The 27,850-nt window shown below is 40.1% G+C and overlaps 1 protein-coding gene across 4 annotated transcripts in view; it reads right to left on the bottom strand.

Moving 5' to 3' along the window:
* Nucleotides 1-9,343: 9,343 nt before the first annotated feature.
* Nucleotides 9,344-27,850, bottom strand: part of arhgef12a (Rho guanine nucleotide exchange factor (GEF) 12a) — a 61,717-nt gene continuing 43,210 nt past the window's right edge. For 3 of the 4 annotated variants that reach the window (XM_084716964.1, XM_084716966.1, XM_084716968.1), the window contains 26 exons: nt 27,355-27,397; nt 26,953-27,058; nt 26,449-26,586; nt 26,299-26,331; nt 25,538-25,652; nt 25,265-25,370; nt 24,864-25,067; nt 24,636-24,774; nt 22,757-22,789; nt 22,483-22,634; nt 22,105-22,251; nt 20,750-20,835; nt 19,857-19,982; nt 19,542-19,656; nt 16,587-16,687; nt 16,290-16,367; nt 16,028-16,103; nt 14,657-14,824; nt 14,390-14,477; nt 14,216-14,293; nt 14,033-14,127; nt 13,733-13,936; nt 13,405-13,641; nt 12,005-12,234; nt 11,815-11,890; nt 9,344-10,639 (listed from right to left, as the gene is read on the bottom strand). In XM_084716964.1, the coding sequence (XP_084573090.1) occupies nt 10,629-10,639; nt 11,815-11,890; nt 12,005-12,234; nt 13,405-13,641; nt 13,733-13,936; nt 14,033-14,127; nt 14,216-14,293; nt 14,390-14,477; nt 14,657-14,824; nt 16,028-16,103; nt 16,290-16,367; nt 16,587-16,687; nt 19,542-19,656; nt 19,857-19,982; nt 20,750-20,835; nt 22,105-22,251; nt 22,483-22,634; nt 22,757-22,789; nt 24,636-24,774; nt 24,864-25,067; nt 25,265-25,370; nt 25,538-25,652; nt 26,299-26,331; nt 26,449-26,586; nt 26,953-27,058; nt 27,355-27,397 (2,985 nt within the window). In that variant the 3' untranslated portion in view covers nt 9,344-10,628. The remainder of the gene's footprint in view (nt 10,640-11,814; nt 11,891-12,004; nt 12,235-13,404; nt 13,642-13,732; nt 13,937-14,032; nt 14,128-14,215; nt 14,294-14,389; nt 14,478-14,656; nt 14,825-16,027; nt 16,104-16,289; nt 16,368-16,586; nt 16,688-19,541; nt 19,657-19,856; nt 19,983-20,749; nt 20,836-22,104; nt 22,252-22,482; nt 22,635-22,756; nt 22,790-24,635; nt 24,775-24,863; nt 25,068-25,264; nt 25,371-25,537; nt 25,653-26,298; nt 26,332-26,448; nt 26,587-26,952; nt 27,059-27,354; nt 27,398-27,850) is intronic. The other variant, XM_084716967.1, reaches the window with a different exon arrangement.

Genomic DNA, 27,850 nt, shown 5'->3' with positions numbered 1-27,850 from the left:
CTTCTCATCTAAATGAAATAATGTTGAACTTTTCCTTTAATCAAGTCAAGTCAATTCAACTTTATTTATATAGCACATTTCATACAAGAAGTGTAAACTCAGTGAGCTTCAAGATACATTGTACATGACAAACATAAAATAGCATATAAGATAATAAAGTCTACATATATAAAAACAAGTAGGACATGATAAAAACATACAAAATAAAAAGGTATTATTATTATCGTTATTCTTTATGATAGAGATAATAACAATAATAATACTGATCCCTAAAACAAATAAAAAATACACTTAAAACCTTGCTTGTGAAAAAGGATGCGTTTAGTTTGCTTTTAAAAGATAACACTGTTGCAGCAGACTGCAGTTCATGTGGAGGAGAAGTCCGGAGAGTCGGACCATAATGACTGAAAGCACCACAAGCTGATTTAGAGCTGATTCCAGGTACAATGACGAGACCTTTATTTGACAATCTAAGGGATCTCTCTTGTGTGTATTCAGTGAGCATGTCAACAATATAGGAAGGAGCTAAACCATTAAAACATTAAAAAACAATAAGAAGTGCTTTAAAATCAAGTCTTTGTTTTATTGGGAGCCAGTGAAGAGAAGTTAAAATAGAAGTTATGTGGTCAGATCTTTTACTTTTTGTTAAGACTCTGGCTGCCGCATTCTGAATAAGCTGGAGTTGGTTTAATGTACTAATGGTTAAAAGAAAAGTGTATGCTACTGTGTTCTCATTTGAATTACTCCTTGCCTTATGTGTCCTGGTCTTGGCAGCCATATATTAAGGATGATTACCAACTAATCAATTTCTCCTCTCAACCAAACCAGCATCAGGAGGACCTAGGCGGCTCCATTCATCGTTGTCATATTCTGTAACTGAGGAGCATCACAAGCCCAGAGGACAGAGCAGCTGACTGCAGCCATATGTCTATCAACCCACTTAAGCCTGAAACATCTCGCTTTATTTTCATTTCTCATTTCATTTTCTCCCCTTTTTTTTCTCTGTTTGCACGGCACTGGACACTAAACCAGACACAGACTCTCTGCCCAACCAACCTGGCAGGACAGAGGCAGCATCTGTGCGCCTTGCCAGCGGTAGTCACCAAAATCAGCAGAAGCTCTCCTGCCAAAAGTGCCATTGATTTCTGCCGTGGCTCTGAGCTCCGTTAAGCTCGATCCCAGGTCACAGCTCAACAGCTCAACGCCTGTGCTGTGCTCTCTGGTTTCTCTTTCACAGCAGACTGAAGCGAGGAGCCCAATGCCAGCTGGCCTGCCTGAAGCTTTTTACCCAGATACTCCATCAAAGTGCGGAGTGGTAATTAGACAGGGTTAATGCCAAGCCAAGCCACAGGTGCCTATTTATTATTGGATAGGTTGATTATCAAGTGTCCCACGGCAACAGCCAGTGAACGGGTTCAGGTATCCTCTTTGTTGATTAGCAGACATGACTGTGTGCTCTTTCAGCCGCACATATTTTAGCATATTCCTCCCATTTGAAGGAGTCAGTTCATTCATCTCTCAGCCTCGGCTTAACACATCCTCTCCACCTCTCGCCTGGCTCATTGTTGTGCTTGGGACAGTGATTACTCCAGAGAGGCTATGGATTAATCAGACTGTGGAGAGTGCATTGATCTTCAGTCCAATCCATCTGATATTGGCTCCTGCTCGATGGAGGGGGAGAAGTGCAGCATGGAAATCAATCCCATAAGGTCAGGGGTTCTCGTTTTGGAAACAGGTTATAATTGAGGTGACCGTGTTACAGGAACTGTCAACTGTCACTGATTAAGTATGACATGCATTTGACAGAACAGCCTGATTATTAAACGGCTTTTGGCAAAGCAAATTACAAACAAAAACATATGGTTTTGATTTGAGCACTTGACAGTTGTGGTCAAAATACCCAGTGGAATATGGAGGGGGGGGCGTGCCCCCTACCAGGTGCTCCAGTGTTTGTCACACAACAGAAACGTGTTATTAACCACCCAGCCAAATTTGAAGGATTTAAAAAATTGCTATGTCTATAAAATTAGGTCTCAAAATCATGAAAAATGAGCAGATTTCTCTGTTCTGAAATGCTGTGGATGTGTCTGCTGTCCAGATATTTGAGCCAGAGGACGGTCACAGGATGGTATTTTTTTTCCCTTCTGTGTCAGGTTGTTGGAAGTGATGGGAGCTGAAGTGAACTGCTGGGCTGATTTGGACTGAAGGTACATTTGTAACTGACCGGGAGGGAAAGGTGGTTCTCAGCCTATTCACATGGTTTCATCAACAATATATAATGTGTTTAGATGAAAAATACCCTTTGTCCTTTTCACAGACTTTAATAGATTTCATGAATTCAAGCCAATGCAATCACCTCCCAGCAAGAAATGAACTTTGCTTTGTTTTTGCCATATTTTCTATGACTTGATGTGCACTGAGTCTCTATTTTAAAGAAAAAAGCTGTAACATATTAACTGTAGTTTATCATTAAGACATAGTAAATGGTTGAGAGCAGTCATGTCCCATGATCACACTCCCATCTGGGTGAAAACAAGCACTGTAATAGCAGCCAGTCAGTAAGGCCCTTCATCACAGGTTAATTAATGATGTTACTAAGTAAATGACGTGTGTGTGCAGACTGCGTCTGTAGATGGAAGTGAATCAGTAAAGAGTCTTAATGACTCTTGATGTTATTTAAGCTTTTACTATGAAGAAATATGATAAAACACCTGCTTTTAGAATGGAGTTTGGTCCAACAGTACCAAAAACAGCAAAATAAAACATCTTGATGAAAATGACAGATGTCTGAAATACATTACCTGAAGTTTCAATAAGGTAGTTGTCACATTTGTCCACTTTGATGGCGACAGACTAAAAGGACCCATATTTATCAGATTATTTCTAGGTAACAATACATATTGTTGATCGACAAAGAGATGACATAAAAGCTCACCTGACTGGCTCAACGCCACAACTATGATGTCCTCCCTTGTAATTTCTGTTCCTGAAATAACTGCGTAAGTGTAACCATGATGTTAAGGCAGAAAAAAATAGCATCCAGATTGTAGCTACAAGGGAACACACAATATTTTTCTGCATTCATATTTATGAATAAATGTTTTGCAATTTGAATAATGAAAGACCAGAAACCCCTTAAGATGTTGCTGTTGAAGCTTTTAGAGGGTCTCAAATATCATTCAGGCAATGAACCTGTATTTTGCGCCATGCTGGTCGGGGGATAAATTATTAAGTTTAAATATCTACAATGAAAAATAAATATTTGAAAGTCAACATAAGGGAGAGAAAAACAAACTAATTTTTCTAGTTTGACAATCAGTTATAAACACCTTTCCTTCCTCCCTCCCCCTCTGAAAAAGAGAATAGCCAGAGCCATAAATCACCATCTGAATAGCTGATTTACTTTAATCCAACTTTAACTTTTTTTTTAGGAGCAGTCCACTTTATTTTCCTCTCTTTATTTATATTCCTCCACACTTTGAAATATAATAGTCTGTGATGAGCACCACGCAACTAGACAGTGATTTATTGCACAGGAAAAACAACCCCACTGTGATTCTGCGAGAAAAGCTACACAGAGGTACTGGAGGATACAACTAATTATTTTGTTGACTGATCTGAGGTTTGACCTCACACCATCTTGCTGATCACACTGGTGATTGACCGTGTATACTGGTAAAAAACAGCGGCTCAGGATGCTACCTGGGTTCATCCCGCTGCAGACACAGATGAATATTGATGAACAGTGCACTCCACCAGACCCATAACATGAAGTACGCAGAATAGAGAATGAGGCCCATTCTGTGCATGATTTGCTGAGTGATGTCAAGTTTTAACATGGCTGGTGGCACTGAATTCTTCTCTATCTGACAACGCCGGCCATAGCAGCCAGTCATGCAGCAACAATAGAGTTGGATTCAATTCTGTACAGAGATGCAGGATGAACGGCGGCTGGGACGTAAATATATAAGACCTGGAGCATCAGAATGGTAATACATGCACTTGTAGGGGGATTAGCATATTGATGAGAAACTCTTTTGGGACAGAAACATGCATACACTCTGAGAAATAAAGGTTCTGACTAGAACCATAACAGGTTCTTCAGCTTTTTTTTTATATAAAGGTTCCATTTGCCCTTTATTATGGTTATGCAAAGAACTATCTGTTTCACCCAAAACCCCTGTGAGAGGTTCTACAGAGAACCCTTCTGTGATGTAATGGTTCCAACCAGAAACCTCTCTGAGCGTTCTATCCAGAGCCTTTCCACCTCCTAAAGGTGCTAAAAAGAACTCACCCAACGGGTTCAACTGAGAACCTTTTTATATCTCAAGGGTTTTCTCTGGACCCCACCTCAGGGTTCTACCAAAATCACTTTTTCTATTCCTAGAACGCACCTCTGAAAAAACACTTTTCTATTCCATGGGTTTTATCTAGAGCCCATTCAAAGGGGCTCCACTGAGAACTTTTTTTATATTCTATGTTTTTTTATCTAGAACCCACCTAACTGGCTCTACCTAGAACCCTTTTACATTCCAAGGTTTTTTAGTGGAACCCACACAGGGATTCTACCAAGAGTCCTGTTATATGTTAAGGGTTTTACGTAGAACTCACCTCAGGGGTTCTACCGAGAATCCTTTTATATTCTGAGGGTTTTATCTTGACCCCATGCAGGGGGCTTCTGCCAAGAAGCCTTCTATATTCCAAGGGTTTTCTCTAGAGCTCACCTAGAAGGTTCTACTGAGAACCCTTGACAAACCTTGAAAGAGTTCTTCAAGGATTTCAACAATCCTTGATGAACTCTTTCTTCTTTGGATGGAAAAGGTTCTTAATGGAGCCCTTTATCTTACAAGAACCCTTGATGAACTTTTTCTTCAAAAACAGGATTCTTCAGAAGCAAATGGTTCTCAGCAGAACCTCAGCCCTTCAGGAGGAACCCTTTTGGAACCCTTTTTCCTACTAGTTTACATACACATGTGAATGTGTGAACTTCAGTTCTATGCACTGTTATACAGAGTTTGATGACTGTGAAGCTGTTTGGGGAGATGTAGATGAGAAAAGACCCCATTCTCCAGAAAATTCTCTGTTTGTTTCCTGTCACAGGTGAGTTATTTAGTCAAGCATCCTTATCGTGAAATTAAGCCCCATGGCAACAACCAAAATGATGTTCTCCACCATAATCATCCGCTACAGTTCTTTGCGGTACACAGCATCAGGTAAACACATCAAATCCTCAACTTGATTTTCAGCCTTGAATGTGCATCCAAAATTTATGCAAATCAGTATCTGAAAACATGTGGGTGAATGTTTTCTGCTCTCTTTTTATACTATATTTAAAGGATGACACAACTTGAAAGGCCTGGTGGGTGAAAACAACAATGCAAGTCTTTGCTCTTTGGTTGTACACGAGACCAACAAATTTCCAATTCCTCCATGAGGGTAAAGCTTCATTTTCCTGTCTGACTCACAGCACTGTTGCATAGCTGAGGGGGAGGAGGAGGAGGAGAAAGGCTCGTCTCATCGGAGCTTGACATGAACTGCCCTCCTGAAAGGCTCTGATGTGACTGACACCTCTCTCCTCTTTGTCTTCGCCACTCCAATTAGCTCGGTGACAGGTGCATGTGGAGAAACGAGACAATCAATTACCGTCCCCTCTCTTCTCCCTCTGTCCTCTCTTCATCTTCCCTGTGTCTTTATCACACTCTGTCCCTCGCCTCTTCCTTTCTATTACTCTTAATTCATCGTCTTCCCCTCCACTCTCTTTTTTCCCCATTCATACCTTGTCTAGCTGCTCATTGTCTCCTCTTAACATATACTCTCTTGCTCCTTATCCCTCTCCTCTCTCTGTTTCACTGCAGCATGCCTACAGTCAGGGTGACGGAGGGAGAGAAGAAGAGGGAGTATGTCATTCAGGCTGTGAGGCATCCTCCTGCTTTCCACTCATACACAGAGCAAAATCACTGCCAGGCATAACCCTGATGTGACTCCTCTACTATAGGTAGTATTAAACCCCCGACAGAGTCACAATAAAAGCTGCACAGTTCTCTGTGGGCTCCTTCTGACCACAGCTTTGTCTCATTAAAGAGCCAAATGGGATGCATTTCTAAGGCTTAGTCATTTATTTGTCAGCTGCTACGCTAGAGTCAAATGTATGTGGAAAATCAATAGGTATCCTGGGTTATTTAAAACACTGATGTCACTGCAGGTTTCAGGGTGGGTCTTCTTGATTTGATGTTTAACGGTGGAAGTTTGCCACCTGCTGGCAATGATCATCACCTTCTCTAGTTCGTGTCCTTGATCAAACCTCTCTGATGGCTCCTTTAAAAATACTCGCCCTCCTGACATTTAGTGCTGCCAAATGTCCACAAAAAGCATTTCATTCTGTTAAGGTCAAAAGGAATTTCTTGACGTTTGAATAAGAGGATCAAATTAAAATGCTCTAAAAACGTCTACCAAATTTCCAACCCTGTGCTCCAATTTTGGAATGGCTTCGGGCAAAACTGCGCTTAACATTTCATGTGTCATTCACTTTTGGTTAATTGTGGACTAGAGGTCATCTTTCACATGTCCAAAGTTCAAGCTCTGCTGTAACCATGAAAATTACACTGAAGCCCTACCAGCTGCACTGCAGGAGGCAGTCTCACATCACTGTCTGCCAAAATGCTCCTACACATTATAGATACTTTTCACAGCAGCCATGTTGACATGAAATAGGAGAGAAAACACAGGTGTGGACAACACCAATGACACTAACTGAGGTTACTCGTCCATCCATGTCAAACAGAATCAGTGTGCTGCTGTTGTGCGTGCCGGATCACTGGAAAGGCTCTGCTACACTAAATGAAAATAGCCTTCCAGTGATTTGACAAAAATGAACATCATCCTTCCTTTGCTATATGCTCACACTGCAATACGTCTAATTTAGTTAAGTTGAATTGTCTTTGGAAAAACAAGGGGCTAAAAACAAGGACTGAAGAAGCCTTGACTGGGAACAAAATAAAGACTTAAAAGCAACTATGACATATTTAAGATACTTAAATACAAATCATTAAGCCAAAATTGTAAATTATTCAGTAACTGAGTTAATTTCACATTGATTAATTAATGTATTTCAATTATAGCAATGTTGTTGGACACAATTGGATGCTGTTTCTGACATACAAAATTAGAAGCTAATGGCTAGCTGGCTAGCTAGCTAGTGAACATAATGGAGCAGCTAAAGAGCTCTGAAGTTAACTCTTGTGGAGACCAAAAACAGCTCAAAGGAGAGTGAATATTGGACTTAGATTAGCCAGATGTCCCAAGGCTCAGGTCAGTCTCTAAATCTCTGACACCCCTTCATCACTGCAGCCAATGACACTGATTAAGGCTCTGTTGAATCAGGTCAAACAGAGCGCTGCTATTGTACATGTTGTCTTACAAATTAGCCTTAACTTTCACGTTAGCATGGTGAAGCTTTGATAAGGCACAAAAAAAGTCTCGTCCTGAAACTGTGAAGCTTTATGGTAGCTTGTAACATGTTAAAGACTGCTATAACTGCTAGCTGGCAGGTGAACATGGAGCACCTGGTAGCTAAAGAGGTGGTTTCCTCAGAAGTTAACATTGGTGGAGCCCAAAAAACAGCTAAAAGGAGAGAGAATACTGGACTTACTCTAGGTGGGTGTCCAGAGACATGAGAGCAAATGAATAATAATGTTGCTCTTTGTCTGCTCGATGTGTCAATAGGCCTTTGTTTGCTGCATCAACTTAAACGTCGATGGAAATGCTATCAGCTTGTTTCCAGCTTCTCCCCAGTGTTTAAAAAAATCACTAAAGCATTAAGTCAAGTTATGTAATCGTAACAGAGTAATTGAGGTAATGCTACATAGATTAAAGAATTATATTTTCAATTGTAGCAATGTTTTTGGCCACTGTAGGCAGCTGTTTTCAGCAAACAAGCTTAGAAGCTAACAGGTAGATGGCTGGCTTTAAAAAGAGCCAGATGTTTCCCTCTTAAGTTAACGTTGGTGGAGACTAAAACAACATTAAAACAAGAATGGATGATGGACTTGCAGCACAGGTGTCCAGAGGCAAATAGGCAACTGTTTGCTGCATCAACTCAGGGTTGGCGATACCACAGAATTTGTTTTTTGATCCAATACTAATACCAGGACCACTGGACAACTTTTTATTTTAAAAGTAGCTATCATGTAAGAGAGCAAAATGTGTTATTCACTATATTCTGCTTTACCATCAAATTTGCTCAACATGAGACATTTACTTTTACTCTTCTGTTAATAACTTATTTACATGCATATTTAAACACAAGACTGTATTTAATAGTAAATACAGTAAACAGTGTTCATTATGTGAATGATCAAGCAGCAGAGATGCTAATATTGTAGCATGAAGAGGAATGCTCATGTGCCCCGCATGTCATTGAAAATGAGATGGATCCAATGTTTTGTTACCAATCCTACTGTCTTATTTTGTATTGATAGTATTGACATCTTAGGTATTGATCCACACACCCCTAGCATCAACCTGAAGGTTTATCGTTCTATTCTCAGCTTGTTTCCAACTGCTCCCAAGTGGATAAAAAAAATCACTTACTGTATGTTTAAATATTTAACATTTAGTCACGTTAGGGAATTATTCAGTTATTTTTAGTTAAATTGATGATTTAGAGCCCATGAGACTCTACAAAAGGCAGTAATATCAGAAGATATTAAATTTCCAGGAACAAGGAGAATCACAGGAACATAAAACAAGCTCATGATGAGATACAGCTATCTGAAAAACATATACCATCTGATACACATGAAAGGCCATCATATATAATACAGATATATTATGACCAGCAGACACAGTAGGTTTAGATATAGTGACCAATGATCCTCTTCAGCGGGCACTATAAATTCAGCAAGGAGAAAAAATGGGGTGAGGACCCTACAATCACCGCCTGATGACTTGGTTATTTAAAGTTTATAGATTAATAGCCTAACTGAACATTTATTTGTCACTTTGATAAAATGGAGTCGTTTTAACAACGGGTTGTGTAAGAATTCAAGGATAAGCTCTTTTTTTTTAAAAGACACTCTGTCCATCCATCACGACTAATGCTCAGGTGTCCTTGATCTTTTCTCATCACGCTTTAAGTGAAAAAATGGTCTTCAATCTTTTCTCCATTACTGAAACTGTCATTCAATAAGTGCTGTACAAGTAAAATGTTTTAGCGGCCATCAGAGTAGCAGCACGACAGAGTGGTCATTTTTAATCTTTTCATGAGATTCTACATTTTTGCTGAGTCATAGACAAAACACTTGTGTAGATAAAAGCTTAAAGAAATCAAATAAAACAGGCAAGGTTTTCCTTTTTGAATGTGTCATGGCACCATTTATTTATTAAAGTTATGCATAACCTTCCAAGTTGATCATTGTACAGTATATGTTGAACTTCATGACATTAGAATATCAGGCAGTCAGATCAGCATTGCCAACAGTAGCAGAAAGAAGCAGCAGTTCTGTCAGGAGCTGATACAGAGAGAGCATGACCGCTCCTTGTAGAAGAGGAGGGGAGGGGGGACGGGGCAAGATACCCAACGGCAGATGAGGAAGCATGACATATAGAGTGTGGGAGGGGGATAAATAAGCATGAAAGCCAGTGGGGCTGTGAGGAAAAGGAAAAGGATGACACCCATAAGTGTTCACAGGGAAAAGAAGGGGGGAGAGTCACACGCAAAGGAGAAGAGGAGCAGACAAGAGGCAGAGTACCCCTCACAGTGAGGAGGAGGAGGAGGAGGAAGAGGAGAAGGAAGAGGAGAAGGAAGGAGGCAGCACAGAAATGCAACAGGACCAGATCAGAGCCCTTGGACTCTTCATTCTAGTTAACACCACACCTAGAATTTATCTGAAATTCTAGACTTTAACACAATTCAAGAGTTTTTAAACACAATGGGATCTATCCATCACCAGTGCAACTCTGGCCTATCAGTCTGAATATATTCCTGTCATTTCATCAGGGTGCGCTAGGCTAGCGTGCTCGTATGCTAGCGTGCACTCAACACTCACACACTAACCCTGTATGAGTGAAGCAGGAAGAGCAGCCAAAAAGGTAACACCATGGCCAAAAGCATGCAAGCAATGTGGGAAACACTTTTTAAAAAATGAAAAGAAAGAAAATAAATACATCTTGGGATAAAAAAAAAAATCTTAATACATTATCTTAAAATTTTCCTTTTCTTGTTTTGTGTTTCATATATATATATTCTAAACACACATCTTTGTACATTTTGGTATAAGTTCTCTTTCTTGCAGGGAGCTCCGGGGGAAAATGGGTGTTCGATGGTGGAGGGGGTGAGGTTTTTTTTTTTTAGGGCAATCCCACTTCCCTGATTGCCTTGTGCTGATGGGAGGGGGGCGCGGCATCAACAAAGATGACTCCTCCCTTCAAACGTTTCCGCTCACACTCAAAGTCTCTCATATCTCTGTGGCAACCGTGGGCAACGGCGATGGAAAAAACAAGGGGCTCAGCAGTGAGAGGACAAGCTTATAGGATGTCCAGAAAAGTCCAGGACACAAGAAGTAGGGACAGACTACGAGTCGGTACTTCCTCTTTGGGACCAGAGCCGCAAGCTGAGGCACGGACTTCCACTATCTCTTATCTGGGGGAAGAAAATGAGGCTTAGAATCAGAAAAAGGATGGACACAGAAGGTGATTTGTGTAATTCATATACTGATACAAGGGATGTAACAATATATCAAATAACACATTATCATGATTAAAAAATGGCTCAATACCACGCCAGATTGTGACAACATAGACAGATGGTTAATTATTTCACTTAGCTATTTTTATTTTATCACATAGCTTTGTTAAATACTTGATTCTGATTGGTCAATTACAGCTTTTAAGGTCTGATATTTCTTTATAGCAGTCTTTTGCTATGTATAACAGACCTGTTGGTATGAGGAAAAATTAACATTATGAGTCAAAGTATTGATGTTTTTGGTAAGAAACATGTAATAAGAGGAATAATGTACAGTGAGCAGGCCATTTTTGCTTCGTGTCAAGGTCCTGAATCAACCATCCTGCATCACCCTGTTGGGGTTTATTTCACAATAATGACCTGCTCGCTGCACATTATCCCTTTCTTATGAAAGGACTGCTGCTGACTGCTGCTTTGTTTATTTTTTTGCAATTGTGAAGTAATAATTTAAGCATGCATTTCCAAAGACGATTCATGCCAATTTTTTGCATGTGCTTAGGTCATGCCTGGCTACTTTTATTTGATTAAAGGGACAGTTCACCCCATGATCAAAAATATTTATCTTTCCCTTGGTCTGTAGTGCTGTTTATCCATCTGGATCGTTTTGCTGTCAGCTGCAGAGTTTTTGAGATATCTGCTGCAGAGATTCTGCCTTCTCTCCAATATAGTGGGACTAAATGGCACAAGTCCTGCGTTGCTTCAAGCACCAAGAAAATACATTTGAAAAATTCTAAACCAGTGTGTCTTTCCAAAAATCATGACCCAGTTTCTCAAGATAATTCACAGACCTTGTTGGGAGCAGTTTCATGTGGAAATATATTTCCACATTCTCATACTGTACTTTTCATCTCTTTCTTTCTTTTTTTTATTTCTGACTAAACTAAGTTTAGTTAGCTGTCTGAAGCCCATCACCACCTCCCCCGAGATTTCATCGCGTTATTTGTGCTTTCCCAACAAACTTATTCAGATGCATCCCTAGTACACATCAGATTTATTATTTAGTAAAGGACATTAAATCAAGACTTTTTTGGTATTGATACTTCCGTAGTTGACAGCTTATATTGAGATACCTTTGTTTCCCTCCACGTCTGCTGCTGACCTCTCTGGCCTTTGGCGTATTAGATTATTATACTTGGCCTCAACCTCCTGCAAGAGAAACAAAACACTCATTGTCAGATCAGGCAATAAAAGTGACCTCAGTCTGTAAATACGGTATATTTTTTAGGTGTGTTTGTTGGTGAACTCTTGACTGTTAACTACCTTCAGATAGTTGAGGTTGGCCTGAAGGTTTCTAAGATGAGACAAGACCTGTCTGCTAAAAGAGGAGAGGCTGCCGGCCTGTGACGCTGAAGAAAACCTCAAGTTGATGCCAGAGTCTGCAGCGCAGCCCTGTGAGGTGCGCAGCTGCTTCCCTGTGGTTGATGCCAAGATGTCATCATCTGTGCTGCTTTCCCCTGGGCCACCGTACCCCTCCAGGACTAAATATCCTGCTGAGAGAATCAAAAGGACCCATTTAATACTTCTAGCATCTGGATCAGAGAAAGATCACAGAGCAAGCTGTAACTTATAATGCAGACTGTAAGAAACACTTATCTTCAAGTACTGTGTATTTAAAGGGTAACTTCAGGTTTTTCAACCTGGACCCTTTTTATCATGTTTTGTGACTAATGGGAAAAACAAATTTTCAAATTAGTCCAGTACGGAGGGAGAGTGCTGCAGCTGTCAGAAGAAAAATTATGCTACAAAGTAATCCCTTTGGGAAACCGAGGACCGACAAAGTATGTCAACTACAAGTGCTTGTTTTTGCAACTGATGGGCTGAGATTATTATTACAAGTGTCTAACAATATTATGGAGAGGATCCCTACAGAGAAAGACCTTTTTTGAAAGAGTAAGATACATTTTGTTTAACCAGAGACAGTTGTTTTTTGCTCTTGCCAAACTAACCATATTCGCTTTACAAGATGCTCATTTTAATATTGTCATAATCATTCAAACTTGACAGAAACTAAATAAAACTCACCAAAAACATTGTGGCTCATCTTTCCACTGTTTTAACAATCACCATCTCTGTTTGATTGAAATGAAGCCTTAATTCACAGCGTTAGATGTGAAAAAATTTTGGGAAGGAACAATAGGGAGGACGAACATCAGAGAAGCAGCGTGGAGAAATGCTTAGCGGTAGAATATTTTCACACCTAACTTCGCAAATTAAGGGTTTATTTTGACCAAACAACCAGAGTTGGTGACTGTAGGAACAGTGGACAGATGACACACCAACACGTATCGGTTAAGTTTTATTTTGCTTCTGTCAAGTGTGAATGAAGATGACGATGACTATGTTAAAATTATCATTTTGTAAAGGTAGTCTGGTTAGTTTTGAAAAGAGCAATTAAACAGCTGCTTCTGGTTAAACAATACATATAAAAAAGGCCACTCTCTGTAGTAATCATTTCCAGGATGTTGTCAGACACTCGTAATAACAATCTGAGCCTGTCAGTGGCAAGAACAAGCACTTTTAATAATGTACATTGATGGTTAGCAATTGCCTGGAGGGATTACCTTGTAGTTTACCAGTTTCAAAAACTGTTGCTCCCCTTAGTAACATAGACACAAAAACTAGCTAACTAAAAAACAACTGATCAAACTGTCTCGACTCACCATAGTCCTCAGGAGTATCAAAGAAGCCCGTGTCCCCAGAGCCCAGGTCCTGAGTTGGGTCCTCTGTCTGGGAGCTGTTCTTCTCTGAGCCATTGTGGACCATCACTCGCGCGCGGCTGTCTACAGGGGTCCGCAGAGAGGTGGTCCTGAGGAGACGGGCCCCTGTGGAGCGTTTGGTTTGCTCTGCAGCCTCCTGGGACATGAGCTGGGTCACCAATACCTGCTTTAATGCTGCCACTGAGGGACAGGAGAGGGGGAAGGGTTAGTGATTTTCTTTATTAGTTCACAGCATACGAAACATTTTGAGTGATCGGTTCTGTGTGCTTACATGTTTTCAGTGCTTCGTCTGCTCTGGAGGGAAACATATTAAATGAGTCTCCTTCTTTGCCATCTTCAGCCACTTGGTAGGGAAGCTCTGGGTCCACAAAACCTTCCTCCTCCTCCTCTTCCTCTGCCTTTACCACCTCAAATGGATTACTACCTGGTAGAGAAGTCGGCATCACACTTCTAGAGGCTGGACTGCTCTCTTTATCTATAAATGGAGGAGGATTATGCAGACAGTTAAGTAGGATAGATTATTGAAATTAATATGGGACAAAACCTTGAAGAAATGAACGGCTCCAGTTACCTGTGGACTGGGTGCTGCCGGTGGACGTGTGGTCTGGGTCTCTGCTAAGCCTGGAAACACCTGCTGTAATGATCTCCACACCGTCTCTTTCCCCACTGGCACACAAACAAAATCATATGTTAATAACAAGCTGAGACCCCGAGAACTAACTGATTGAATTACAAGGATGATAAATCAACATACTCAGTCTGAGGTAATGGGATGACGCTGTGAGGTTTGACTTTCATGGCATCAGCTCTCTGGGTGATTAGACGCTGCCACCTTGTGCAAGGAAAATAAAACAGTTATTACCTTTACATATTTAACAACTAGAGCTATAAAACGGTAATAAATCATTCAAAAGGTAAGTGGACTTACGTTCTCTGATCTGATACTGTGGGCGCCATCAGCTCGTAGATCTGGGCCCCGTTGTCCGACATGGAGAGGACGAAGAAGGACTTGTTGTCTGGCAGGAAAGAGTGTGGACAGTTAGTTTAGGATGATCCGCTTTTATGCCTGAATGTTGTATCATGAGTGGCTCTTCTGATGATTTAATCTGATCCTTGTTTATCAAGTCACCGTTCTGCCAATTTTTGTAAAATGCAGAACAGAAAAACAGATTTTAAAGATTAGGTGTTGACTGACCTGTGGCCACGGAGCGCACCAGCACCGTGTTGAGTTTGATGATGGGACTGAAGATATGTTTGGTATCTGCAGTGCCTGCCAGGTTTTTACTGTGACACTTCAGGATGAGACGCTCATCTTGTTTCTGCAGCAGAACGAGGATATCCTCCAGGAGGAGTGTGTATAGCTCTGAAAGGAGACAGATATTTGTATTTACTTGTCAAACATGACTGGTCTGTTGGAGTTTTTGGAAGCAGTATCAAAGCTTAAAGGGATAGTTTAGATTGTTTGAAGGTGGGTTGTACAAGGAACTTATTGATAGTCAGTGTACTACCTACAATAGATGGTGGCCAGCACACCCCACCATTTGTGTAGGAAGCAAAACAATTAACTGCAGTGGACAGGATCAGCAGGAAAAAGTATTTTAGCCTCCTAAAAAAGACCAATCTAAAAGAAATCTCTATCAGTTTAAGTGTATGCTTTCTGGTTGCACAAAAACACAGCATAACAGCAGTTTCCTGTTAGAAAAGGCTGTAAGGTAAAACAGTGAAAATATTCTAAACATAGCATACACTTTAGATGGGCTGTTTAAGTGGCTAAAATACATTTTACTGTCCACAGCAGTACATTGCTTAGCGTCTGTGCTGGTACATGGTGAGGCCGTGTTGTGAATGAACACACTAGAGGAGCAGGGTTCATTGAACAAGCTCCCATTCTTGGTGAACTGAAAGAATCAGCTTGCAACTAATGAACGTGAGTGTCTGATTTGGGAGAGCGGTAACAGCACTCACATTGTTGACTGGTAAAAAGGTCTGATGCAGGTGCAGCAAAGAGAGACAAAGAGAGCGTGCGAGTATGAACAGAAGTGTTGACATGATAGAAAAACTTTCTTTAATCATTTTAAGTGTATGACCTTGTCTACTCCGCAGACTGGAGTCTCTGTTACAGTCAAAAACAGACAGGTAGCTATGCTCGTCTCCTCTAACTTGTCTCCCTCTTAATCTCCCTGCAGTTCTCATGCACTCTGGTGTATTCTATTGAATTACCCAGTTTGTATTCATGTTTGCAGTCAGCTGTATTCTAAAATTTTCTCAGATTTCTGTAAATAACTATAGATATAAGTTATTCTGGCCATCCAAATGAATACAAAAAACATGAGTATCACACAATGACTATGAATGTAAACTAGTTCATTTTCATTTCTGTGAACTGAACTTTGAGCTGACTCGTGTGAAGTGTGAACTTGCACAAGACTGACTGGAGGCCTGTGGATCACCATCTACTGTAAATAATACACTGACTATAGATAAGTACCGCATACAACATCACTTCAAATAATCCAAATTATCTCTTTAAAGACAATGAAACTCTCATAGTATGCCAATTACAAACCAATAGTCTTGTCCTTGTTCACTTTCCATGACAGTGGTCCCTCATGCACCATGGTTCTCTTGGTTAGATCCAGGTTCTGATTGAGATAGAACAGAGAAATACATTTAAAGTTTAAAGCTGATGAATAATTTCTGCTTGTACATGCAGCTGTTTCCACGCAGCACTACCTTTCTACCTTGCAGTTATTTCAAACAGTGTGTGTGGGTGTACAACAAGTGAGTGTGCTTTAACTGAAGCTGAAGGGGTCGTGTAGATAACTCACCTTTAGCTCCAGGATCATAGGGTTGTCTGTCTGCTTTAGCGAGGAGAGGTCCAATCTTCTCTGATAGTCCTCCAACCTCTAGAGGTAGGATGGAGAGAAGCAGAGACAGAGGAAAGGGGATAAGTAACCACGTTTTAAAAAGGAAGCTACTGCCTGGGGAGCAGTGGAGGTGGTGGAAAATAAATTGTGGTAGAGTAGGAGAAAAGAGGAAGGACTTAGGAGGAGACTGAGAGGAAGGAAGAGACAAGTCTCAGGGATGGTAATAAAATGGAAAGGAGATTTTAAAAAACATCACACCTGCTTGTCCTCGGATTCCTTCACAGCCTGGTTGACGTGATTGAGGATCTTTCTACAGCAGTCTGCCGCCTGCTTCACTTTGTCCTTCTCCGCTACGTTGTCTGAAAGATATTATGACATCAAATAAGAAGTAAGGCCTCCTCAGTTCTGCAGGGGGCTGTCCGGGAAATTGATATTTCCTCTGTCCATTAACACACCATCGTTCTCAAAAATTATGATAAAGCAGGGGGGCATTATGATCCCATAATAGCTGGTTATACTTTATCGTTAGCGCGTTCTCTCTGTGTGAGACCCCAAACCCCAGCCAAGACTAAAATGATGGACCAAATAATGGGTGAGACATTTCCCGAAATGTGCACTACCACTCCAGGACCATTAAAATGATAATCTCTCCATTTGTCTCTGTAATTCACTAATGCTTGGCATGTTGCCACGCAGGACCTTGCTTAAGACTTCATTTGCTTCATTTTTATCCACTTCGTTCTATCTTAAGAGCTGATTTCCATTATCTATTGTGTTATATTAAATTCAGATTATAAAATACAAACTAGGTATTATTCCTGCATTGTGTGTTGTCATGGTTAAGCGCAACATGAGTAAATTAATTTCCATACTGAATTAATTGCTTTAGAGGATCTAATTCATGATCATGGGAGACAAAGACTGGATACAATAATTTAGCTCTATTAACGAAGGTCAGATGCAGAGGTGTTGCACCAGTGCAGCCAAACTTAAAGCAAGAATTCATTTTTTGAATCCAGCCAGCATGACAAACTGGACTGCATACAGGAGTCTAAAACTCCACACAGCAGTGAAGAGAATAGTGGTTTGAAACTGTCATTTTTAAAAGTAGATCAAATTTTCTCTCTCTGTGACAGAGTCAGCGATTGACTAAGTGTTGGTGACAGAGTGGAACAGACTTTGAAGTGTCTGAATGAGGCTGCAGGAGATGGATCAGTTTTTCTACCTGCATTAACTGTGTGCGGTTTCTATGAATGCACATATCGGTTTTGTGGCTCCTCCTGCAGGCACGCTGACAACATTAAAGGGAAAATTCACCACTTTTCATGTGCATGTGGAATCAGTGTTGATGGTAAATGAAGTCAACTGAAGCATTAAATTCCTCACAGTGTGCTATATTGACCAAGAGAGCTGAGCTCTCCTGCTGGAACGTCTGTTGTTTGTGTTAATGAAGAACTACAAGCTAATATCATCCATTTGATTATATCTCTTGCAAAATCACATATCCATGAATCAAAATTTTCTAATGCAGACCATATTTTTTTTATTTTTGCAAACAAAGTCAGACAAAACATTAATCCAATTCTGTACTCTCTAAATAAGAGAGAGTTGACTTAATTTTAACATTTTTTAATATTAACTAATTAATTATATGTCTGTACTGATTACTGTTTTTTTGAATATATATGTTTTAATGCTGTTTGTCAGTAAAGTTTAAGTGATAATTATAATAATAACAGAAAGAACTACTGACTATAGAACACTTGCACTTTGGCCAGTAATGCAGATGTGTGGCCATGTTAGAGGCACTGGGATCTAGATTTAGGATGTCTAAACCATGAAAGAGTTTAGGAAAAGTGTGGGAGCTGCTAAAGCTCACAGAGAAGGACTTGGTCAGCAGGAGAGGGCACGGTACTTTGAGAAAACAAGCTTAATAGGAGGTGAAGATCTGTACAAGCTGCCTTCTTCATCCTGGAATGACTCGACATAGTGAACTACCTCATTTGTTCGCCAAGCCTACACACAGCTGAAGACGTGAAATGTTACATGTTACAAAGGTTTGATGGTCTGTGCAGAGTGAGAGGCACAGTATCAGTGATCAACTTATCTTTACAGTTTATAACTAGGATTTTTAGCATTCGGAGTCAATATTTGGATGAAAATACAAAAGAAGTCAAGCTGAAAAACTAGTTTATCATTCTTACAAGCTAACATCTGGGTGACCAAAATTGACCACTCTGAGCAACAATACTGAGGAACAGTTGCGAGTTTGGTTGCGTTGTTTATGTTCAGAACCTTCAACATAGCCGACTTTCAGATTGATGACATGCTGTGAAAACACACTATTTCAGCTTGGATTTCTTGTCTCCACCTCTGATTAAATAATACGAATAATAGCTATAGGCTACGGTGGTGATACAGAGCAATGTGAGCTAATATAGCATGCTTTGAGCAATTTTTTGCTTTAACTGACTATATTTACCATAAACGCTGACTGGACATCCACATAGAAAGTGGTTACTTTTCTCTTTAAGACTTCATATGTGTCCAGTGAAACACCTACCAGCTACAAAGTTTTTTTTTCAAATCTAGAGAACAATATTTATAGACCAGGATGTGCAACAAAAAATTGTAGCTGCTGGAATTTGAATATCGCACTTGCCCATATACACATATATATATATATGCACAGCCGTAATAATGAAGATGCAGCATGTAGTCCATCACCAGGAATCTTGATCAATTTGAGTCATTTTTTAAGCCAAAAATGCTTTGGGACTTTGGGAAATTCTCTGTATTTTCTGACATTTTATAGAACAAACGATTAATGTATTAATCTAGAAAATAATTGGTAGACTAAATATAATTGTTGGTTGAATCATTATAACTTCCAAGAACATGCACACAGTTGGAGATGCACTGACCTACACATCTGGTTCTCCAGATATAAGAAATCATGTTTGTTAAGTACAGACCTTAACAAATGTCACATCATCATGATTTTTATTGTTTTCTTTCAGTGAAAATGAAAACTGTGGTGCAAGAATGATCATTCCCACTACTCGTGACAGATTTTTATTTTAAACCATACTGCGCAGCCATAACGCGGAGTAATTTGTGCACTATAACAACCTTGTGCACAGCTGATTACAGCATGAACAAATCCCTGCAAAATGTGAAGGACCTTTGAGTGGTAAAGTAACACTACAGCACCTGTGTACTTTGCGATGTTATCTAGTAGCAGGGGGTACTTGGTAAGCCGCAACATCTCTACAGGAATTATGTCCTTAAGCTGCAGTCGGCGACACAGTCTGTTACTCTCTGCCTCCTGCAACACAAATAAAGAAACAAATACAGGTTTGATAAACTTAAAAAGTCACCAAAAAGCCAAAATACATTGTGACTAAACAACAGTGAATGTATTTTCAGTTTAGCTCATTTAACTCTCCTGAGTATTCATTCAGTAATTTTCCCTAAAATGTTATCTCCATTACATTTTTCTGCAACATCTGAGCATGACGTCAGTACCTGGATGAATGAAGTAAACCGCGAGTCTTTCTTCTGCTTGGTCTTGATGATCTCCAGAGCAAAAGGCTGGTTACTGCAGAACGTTCCCACCGCCTGCTTGATCTTCTCCTCTTCACCACCGCTGAACTGTAACCACCCCAACCCAAGACGGGACAGAGCAGAGACGGTGATCAGTCACTCAGTCGATCTGGGTCAGGGGTAGTTGCCATGGAAATGTCTCATATTTAAGCACCACAATGAGCAGCAAGTCCCAGAAGGGGGCCAGGCTTAAGTCCTTGTGCTAGAGACAGCTTAAGTTTAAATGTAGACTAGATGCTGGGGCCCTCAGGGGACAGTTTACCCTACTTATCCCTCATAGAGACATTTCAAACATTTAAGGCTGCCAGTTGATATGTGGCTACCTCACATCTAACGTATCACGCATGATATTGAGATGCAGAGATGTCAGCCAAATCTAGGCCACTGTCTGACATAACCACTTACACAGAAACAGGCTTCCACTCCTTCCACTGTGATTACATTTCTTGTTACTGAGGAGGGCAGAATTGTTCTTTTATGCCTGCTTAAGGTTTTGTCTTCAGGATTTTCATATAGGAATGAAGGATTCCATGTTAAATGTGAAAAAACCTTCTTTATCATATATAAACCGTATATAACCATTATTCTGTTCATATGCTGTGTCAAAATGAGCAGAATTGAGCCTGAAGAAAACAATCTCACACCAACATCTCCCTTTTTTTGCTGCTATAAAGCAATTTTTGGGCAACAGTTCAATTTCTTTGAGCATAATATGTTTTTTTTTTTTCTTACCACATCAGTCATCTTGAAATTTATTCAATATAAGAAAATGTTTCAAAGAGGAAATACAATTTCAGGCTGAGAATTGTACTCACCCAGGAGAGCAAGTCGTCTCCTATCTGATCAATTACTGAAGACTCATTTCTCTTCCGAACGGCTACCATTTGCTCCAGTATTGAAACTGAAATTCAAAGGAGAGGCCCCAATGGACAGTCACTGAGAGTGTGTGTGTGTGTGTGTGTGTGTGTGTGTGTGTGTGTGTGTGTGTGTGTGTGTGTGTGTGTGTGTGTGTGTGTGAGAGCGTAAGATAACAAAGATGAAGAATACAACATGAAAATGTGAGGGTGCTGTTGGTATGCACAGTTTAAATTCTGAATTTTATCACTGTGTAGTAGTTAAGTTTCACTTTAAACTTTATTTCAAGTCTAAATTTAATTCTTTTGGAGCTTTTTTTCCTGTGTCTTTATGGTTCAAGAGCAGTCAGGCACAGATTCAGCTTCATTCAGCTTTTTAAGAGTAAAATTAAAGCACTTTTAAGGCACCAGATTGTCAAAGTCCTTGTCATCACATGTAAATTGTTACTATAAGTGAAACTGAAAATTCCTTCAAACCCAAACAATGTATAATGTCACGTTGTTTACTTTACCAGCTGTGCAGACTAACTTTTTTGATTGAATATGATTTGATTTTGAATATCTGCACATCAATAGAGAATACCCACAACATACACACTTACTCATAGTGCAAAAATAAAATAAAATGGAAATTCTGTTCATTTTAAATAATATACAATAATACATACAAAATATATGTCATAAAAATATAAAACGAGTCTAATAAAAACATAAAATGAATAATAATAATAATAATAATAATAATAATAATAATAGGCCTAGCACTTGAATATGACTGACCTTTAGGATTTCGGAAAGGAAATAAGTTGTGTATATAAGTAATGATTGCGAAAAAGTCTAATCAAAAAATAAATGCAGCCTAAAATTAAGCATTTTGTAAACTAAATAAATTTTAAATAAATAAATAAAATTTCACAGACCCCCTGGCAGAGTGCTATGGACCCCTGGGGGTTGATAATCACTGGAGTAAAGGATCAACAGAGGCCTTTGAATTACAAATATGATGACAAGATTGTTCCATTTCAAATGGTACAAGATTTCTGGTTTATTATATGAGTTTACATAATTGTGTAGACGAATCCCTAGATTATTTTTCAAGGACTATATTCAAATTCAAGCAAGACTTTACACAAGCCCTGTGATAAGAACGTTTGCTGGATCTCAGTATGTGTGTGTGTGTGTGTGTGTGCATCTTAATACTTCAGGAGCAGTCATGTATGGATAAGAATGTCTGATGGACTTAAAGATGTATGTGTGTGTGTGTGTGTGTGTGTGTGTGTGTGTGTGTGTGTGTGTGTGTGTGTGTGTGTGTGTACCATGCAGCTGTAGAATCTCCTCCAGGTTTGTGAAGATGTTCTTGATGTCAGTGAGAGGCAGGATGGCCTCTTTAGAGAGTTTCTGGTAGAAAACATGGTCCAAAACTCGCAGCATCCGGACGTGTGCACGCTCTGTGTAGAACAGCTCTGCAGACATAACGCAAGATGTTAATTCAAGATGGCAGACAATTTGCGTAGCTCAGCATGATGTACATTTGACAGCAACTTGGGTTGGATCCCAGCAAATGCTCTGCTGCTGCATATCATATCACTCTATAACACAAGAGCATCTTTGAGTACACGGAGGGGGGTTATTTTAAAATAGATCTGGCTTTAAGGGACTGTCATATTATGTGTAGTGGTATGCCATGTCCTCACCGTTGATTACTTCCTGTCTCTTGATTTCCTGAGGCCTGAGACCCGCTAGGACCTCTCGTCCCACCAGCTGCTGCCAGTTTGGAGGGTCATGCTCAGAGTCTGTTCCCTGGTCATCCTCACTCTGGGCATCAGCGGCACCCAGTCCCTCAAGCCTGGGGCAAGACAGCAAGTTAGTTTTTCATCCAGCTGATAAAAGTTTGCCACTGCATATCATAACTTCTCATTTTTTAGATGGATTTAAGTTAGAAGAGTCAAAATGATCAGGTATCCTCACCTTCTCATGGCCTTTGGTGTTCCCTCGTGGGTTCTACAAAAAAACATGAACAGAAAAAACAATATTAAAAATTAGAGATGTGCACAGTAAGTGTTGCCTGCTTCACTAGTCGGCACCAGAGGTACCAATCAGTTGAAGAGATTATTAAAGCTGTAAGGATTGGTCACTTAGATGAGCCAAATCAATTATTTTCCCTCTATTTTGATAACTGAATCATTTCAGTCAAACATTTGCATTTCCCAGCTTCTTAAATGAGACGGTTTGGTGCATTTCTTTGTCATTTATGATGATAAATGAAGACACTTTTGGGTTTTGGACTATTGGTTGGACAGAAAAAGCAATTTGAAGACGTCAGTTTGGGCTCTGGGAAACTGTAATGAGCATTTTTAACAATCTGTTGGGTCTAAGCTGTTACGCCAACATCTGCCACTAGCCGGGACTGCAGGCAAGCCCTAATGCCCGGATGCAAACCAGGAAGGTGGACAGTTGGACAAATAAGACAACGTCTCATAAAACCAGTGCAGTTTGGCAGTATTTTGATTTAGAAAATGACAATAAGGTTTTATGTGGTCAGAATGTGTCAGAACCAGTATATCAGCACTCAACAGGAGCCGTGCACAGCCACATTCAGCCCAAGCAAGATGTCGTATTAACCAGATATTTTTTCTGACACTGACTGAATGTTTTAAACAAATCTGAAGGTCGTCCATGTTTTGACATGGATTATAACACTGAAGGAGATCAACCAGAACGAGTGCTTGTGTCTGTGGCATCGAGGGAGAGATCACCTTAAGCCATATAAATGATAGATAGAGAAATCTTTAGCCAAATAATCACTACAGGGACATGATACGTTTGAAGTAAAAAAAAAAAAAAGAGACGTTTTTCAAAATCCATGAAGGGATTAAGGGAGAAGATCAAACAAACTATTTATATATTGGAAAAAAGAAGGAGAGAGAAGTTGCCTGCCCCAACACCACACCTGACTGCTGGGGCATGGCACAAGTAGGGAGGGAGAGACAGAAAGAGACACTGCTGGCAGAAGAGCTGTGGACTGTATTATTCTGAGCAGCATGCATGGGCATGAATTACAATAATATTGCTGAAGATTTCTTGCTTTTTCCCTGATGGTCTGAATAAGTCGCTAAATTTGTCTATAAATAAAGGGGGCTTTCAGTCTGAAGAGTCGCCAAACCCAGTGTGACAGTTGCCAAGTTGGCAACAGTGAACCCAATAATTATGATGTGGTTGATAAACAAGGTGTAAAATAGAGGGATTGATGCAGTGGAGGATGAAGGACAAGCAAGTGGCTAAAACTACTTTTATCAGCCAGCGGCAGCCCTCTGTGCTGTCAGCAGACCGCCACTGCTGACATGAAAAGTGAGTGTACAGTTGTTGTCTCTGTTCATCTTTTCTTTCTGTGCCCTTACAAATGCATAATCTTTAAGGTTGTTCTGTATATTAAATGTTATTGCGACTGAGTTCTTTTTGACAATTAAGTGATATTCAATAGGCTACATCTTATCATCATTAAAAAAAATGAAAATGAAAATGATGGGTATAAATAGATTGTGACAGAAATTTTACAACCTGTCTGTCTGTCTAAATGATGGACAATGAAGAAAGTCAAAAGCAACCGATGGGACAGACACGTGGAGATTAACCTGTGAGGAGAGCAGCCAGCTGGTGTTAGCACTGCTAACATTATCCACACAAAACAAATATAGCTTTGTTTTCTGAGTGTTTTCTAATTTTCAGACTAGTTGAAATCTAAATTTCTATTTAATTGAGAGGGAAATTAATTAGACATTAGGAACATTAAAAATAAATATGTTCCCTATTTAAGGGAGCAAAAATGAAAATGTGACTCTAAATGCACCTGTCACTTTCTCTGTCATCCTCTTGCAGTTGGTCCAGGCTGTAAAGGTCAAAGTGCGTCCCAGGGTACGGCAACCCATCCAGAGGGTCAGACTGAAGGCCATCGCTCAGTCTGGAGGGGCCTGAGGTTGGAGTCCCACCTGAGAGACAAGAAACAAGTCAGAAACCCACTACTTCCTCCTTCCTCTTCTTCTACTGATGTGTTTGATTCAGTTGCTCAGTAGCTCACCCAAATCAGTGTCTCGGCTAGTGTCTGAGCTGTAGGTGGCACTGTTTGGAGACGAGGTGTTGAGAGACATGGAGTGTACAAGTTCGGAGCCTTCGCTCGATTGGCTGCCTCTTAGACGACCAGCTTCCATGTGTTCGCTTGTCCCCAGTGTAGGCTGAGACAACTGTTTCTGAGGCCGGGGGCGACCATCCAACGCTTTACCCACTGAATACACAGAGAGAGGGAGAGGGGAGAGGGGGAGAGGGAGAGAGGGAGAGAGGAGAGAGAGAGAGAGAGAGAGAGAGAGAGAGAGAGAGAGAGAGAGAGAGAGAGAGAGAGAGAGAGAGGAAAGTGGTGACAAAACTTGATAAAGCTTTAAATATAGTGCCATAATTTTGGCTCATTCCAAAGTCCTAACTCACCTGATGCTGCTTCAATGCGGCTGGGTCGACGCTGAGGTCCGAGGATGCTGGGAAATCTGGGTTTCTTTACCTTCTCTTCTCCTTCCTTTTCTGTCTTGATGCTTTTCTGTATTTTATGAAAAAGAAATGTGTCAGGCAGATGATAAATAAGCTATTTCACATATAAATGCCAAACAATGTCCTGAGAGTCAGGCTGGAAAATCATCTGGATTTGTCCTTTCACACATGCAGCTCACAGCAGGAGACTGTCCACATCAGACAGATTTTAAGTACCTTGATCTTGGGTAGAAAGTTGATCCTGACCCGTTTGGACTCCAGACTGCGAGGTTCCTTGACCCTCACACCAAGGTGCTTCATGTATGTATAGATGACATACTGCATAGTAGTGCTAAATGAAAACCAAAGTGACAGCGCTTCAGTTTGGCAGCTCCTGTCTGAATTCTCACCAACAAAGAAACAGAACGCTAAAACCTGAAGAGAACAAGCGTCCATATTGTGACTTGCACCATATGTCACACCAGTCGTTCTCGTACAATTTCTACACAAACCATCTGCGATGTGCTGTGACCATATGGCATTTCAAACAAGACCGTTTCAATCAGTCACACTTTTGAATTATTTAATATAAACATACTGCATTAATTAGACGTTATCTGTAAGAGACTACCCGAGTGTTTCATTTATAAACTGTGGAGGATGTAGAATGGGGTTTGGATGACACCAATATGTTCTTATATGTTCTGTTGAAACATCAAAGACCATCCTTTAAAGATTATAAAAATGTGGCTGCTGACAGATGTTATTAATTTAGCAGAAGGATTTTTAATAATTAATTAAAAGGAGTTAAAAGGTCTAATAAAATGAGCTGTAACACACTAATTATTTTAGATTATTATGAGACACTACAGACTGTAAATGCTATGAAGACACAGATGGTTTGAGGAGCCCTTGAAGCCCTAAACACTCCCCTTCATATGATTTGACAAATATCCATATCAAGTGACCAAATGCTCCACAATATTAGGTTTACTTACCATTTCTCTTCCTCTGTGGTCTGAGTAGTTAACCTATAAACAATACAAAGTAGGAAACTGTCAGAGTTGCTAATAACGATCAGAAACACGAGACTGTGAGTATTTGAGCCTCCGAGCAGCATGTCTGTATGTGTGGTATGTGCTACTTACAGGATATCTTCTATCTTGGTTATGATGTTTTCAGCGTATGAGCGCTCTCGCTCCAGAGTGACGCGGTCTCTGATCCTCTCTTGGTCCAGTCTGGCTAACTCTACTTCAGCAACCGTCAGGCCCATACTGCGTTTCTGCCTGCATGTACCAACATGTTGAGTCATACAGTGTGGTTAGGTTGGTAGAGCCTCAGCAAAAAAATGGCAGCATGCTAAGCAAGACACTTTCAAAGTAAATTCTGGATTTTTTTCATTTGCTTTCATACCCTGTCCTATTATAAAAACAAAAAAAAAAATAACACAAATAAACTAAAGATTGAAGTTAAACATTTTTAAACAATAAAAATCGAAATGAAACAAGCAAAGCCACTCTGAAAACTAACTGACACTAAACTCAATTGAAAACAAAATTAAAAACAAAATAAAAACTAATGAAGTGTACAAATCCGTAATAGCTCTGCCTCCCATGACACAGAAAATAACAATTCTGAGTTGACAAGCTTACCTAAAGTCCTCAAGGTTCTTCTGGATGTCGGGGAGCAGAGAGTCCTGCAGTGTTTGAACGTGTTGTCTGTTTATTTCCTCTGGGATCAGTTCTGTCCGCCGCCGATCTGTAAACACACGCGCACACACACACACACTGACATATACTGTACCCCAAAGACTCTAAAAGGATTATGCAAAATGCATGCTAAATAGGCACCATAAAGGGTGAGAAATACTTTCCAAACCATCAGAGCATTTGATTTCTTAACACCTCAGTTAGGAGTGTGCAGTAAGTGATCAACTTACTGGGACTGTGTAATGAAAATGGTCAAATGGCTGAAGTGAGCCAATAGAAATGCATAAGGTGTGGGGGGAAAAAAAAAACAAACATTAAAATGTGAGCACAGCATGAAATACTTACCAAGATCAGCAGAGATGGATTCAGGAACAGAAACTTTTAAATTCTGTAGAAGAAAAAAGGAAAAAAGAAACAGGTTTAAACTTTGATAGTCTCACAATACCGACAATCCATAATCTCATCATTTGTTTTTCAGATGAATAGACAACATTTAAAGGCAACAACAACAGATGTTGAGGCTGTCCTTGGTCTAATTAGTGTTGACTTGCTTTGGTCAAAATCTAATCAGTGACGCACTGTGTAGTTGCAGCACACTGTCAAAGCAAAAGCACCTGTTTGGCAGTATTTCAGATTTAGACCCAATGCTAACAGGGAAACTGATAACATTAATAAGGCAACTCGTAATTTTTGTCTGATAAAGGTGGCAGCATCTGGAGGCAAAACATCTAACCTACACACACATCTTCAAGAGCACCTCAAGTGCAAGGCAGCTAAATTGGCCCTGCAGCGAAAACTTGACGGGAGACACTGTTAAAGATCAAAGTAAGTGCTCTACAGG

Source organism: Lutjanus erythropterus, chromosome 4 (genome assembly GCF_056507025.1).
Source record: "Lutjanus erythropterus isolate fLutEry1 chromosome 4, fLutEry1.hap2, whole genome shotgun sequence".
Taxonomy (NCBI): Eukaryota; Metazoa; Chordata; class Actinopteri; order Lutjaniformes; family Lutjanidae; genus Lutjanus; species Lutjanus erythropterus.
Note: the sequence above shows the minus strand (reverse complement) of the source record. Positions and strands in the feature narration are given on the sequence as shown.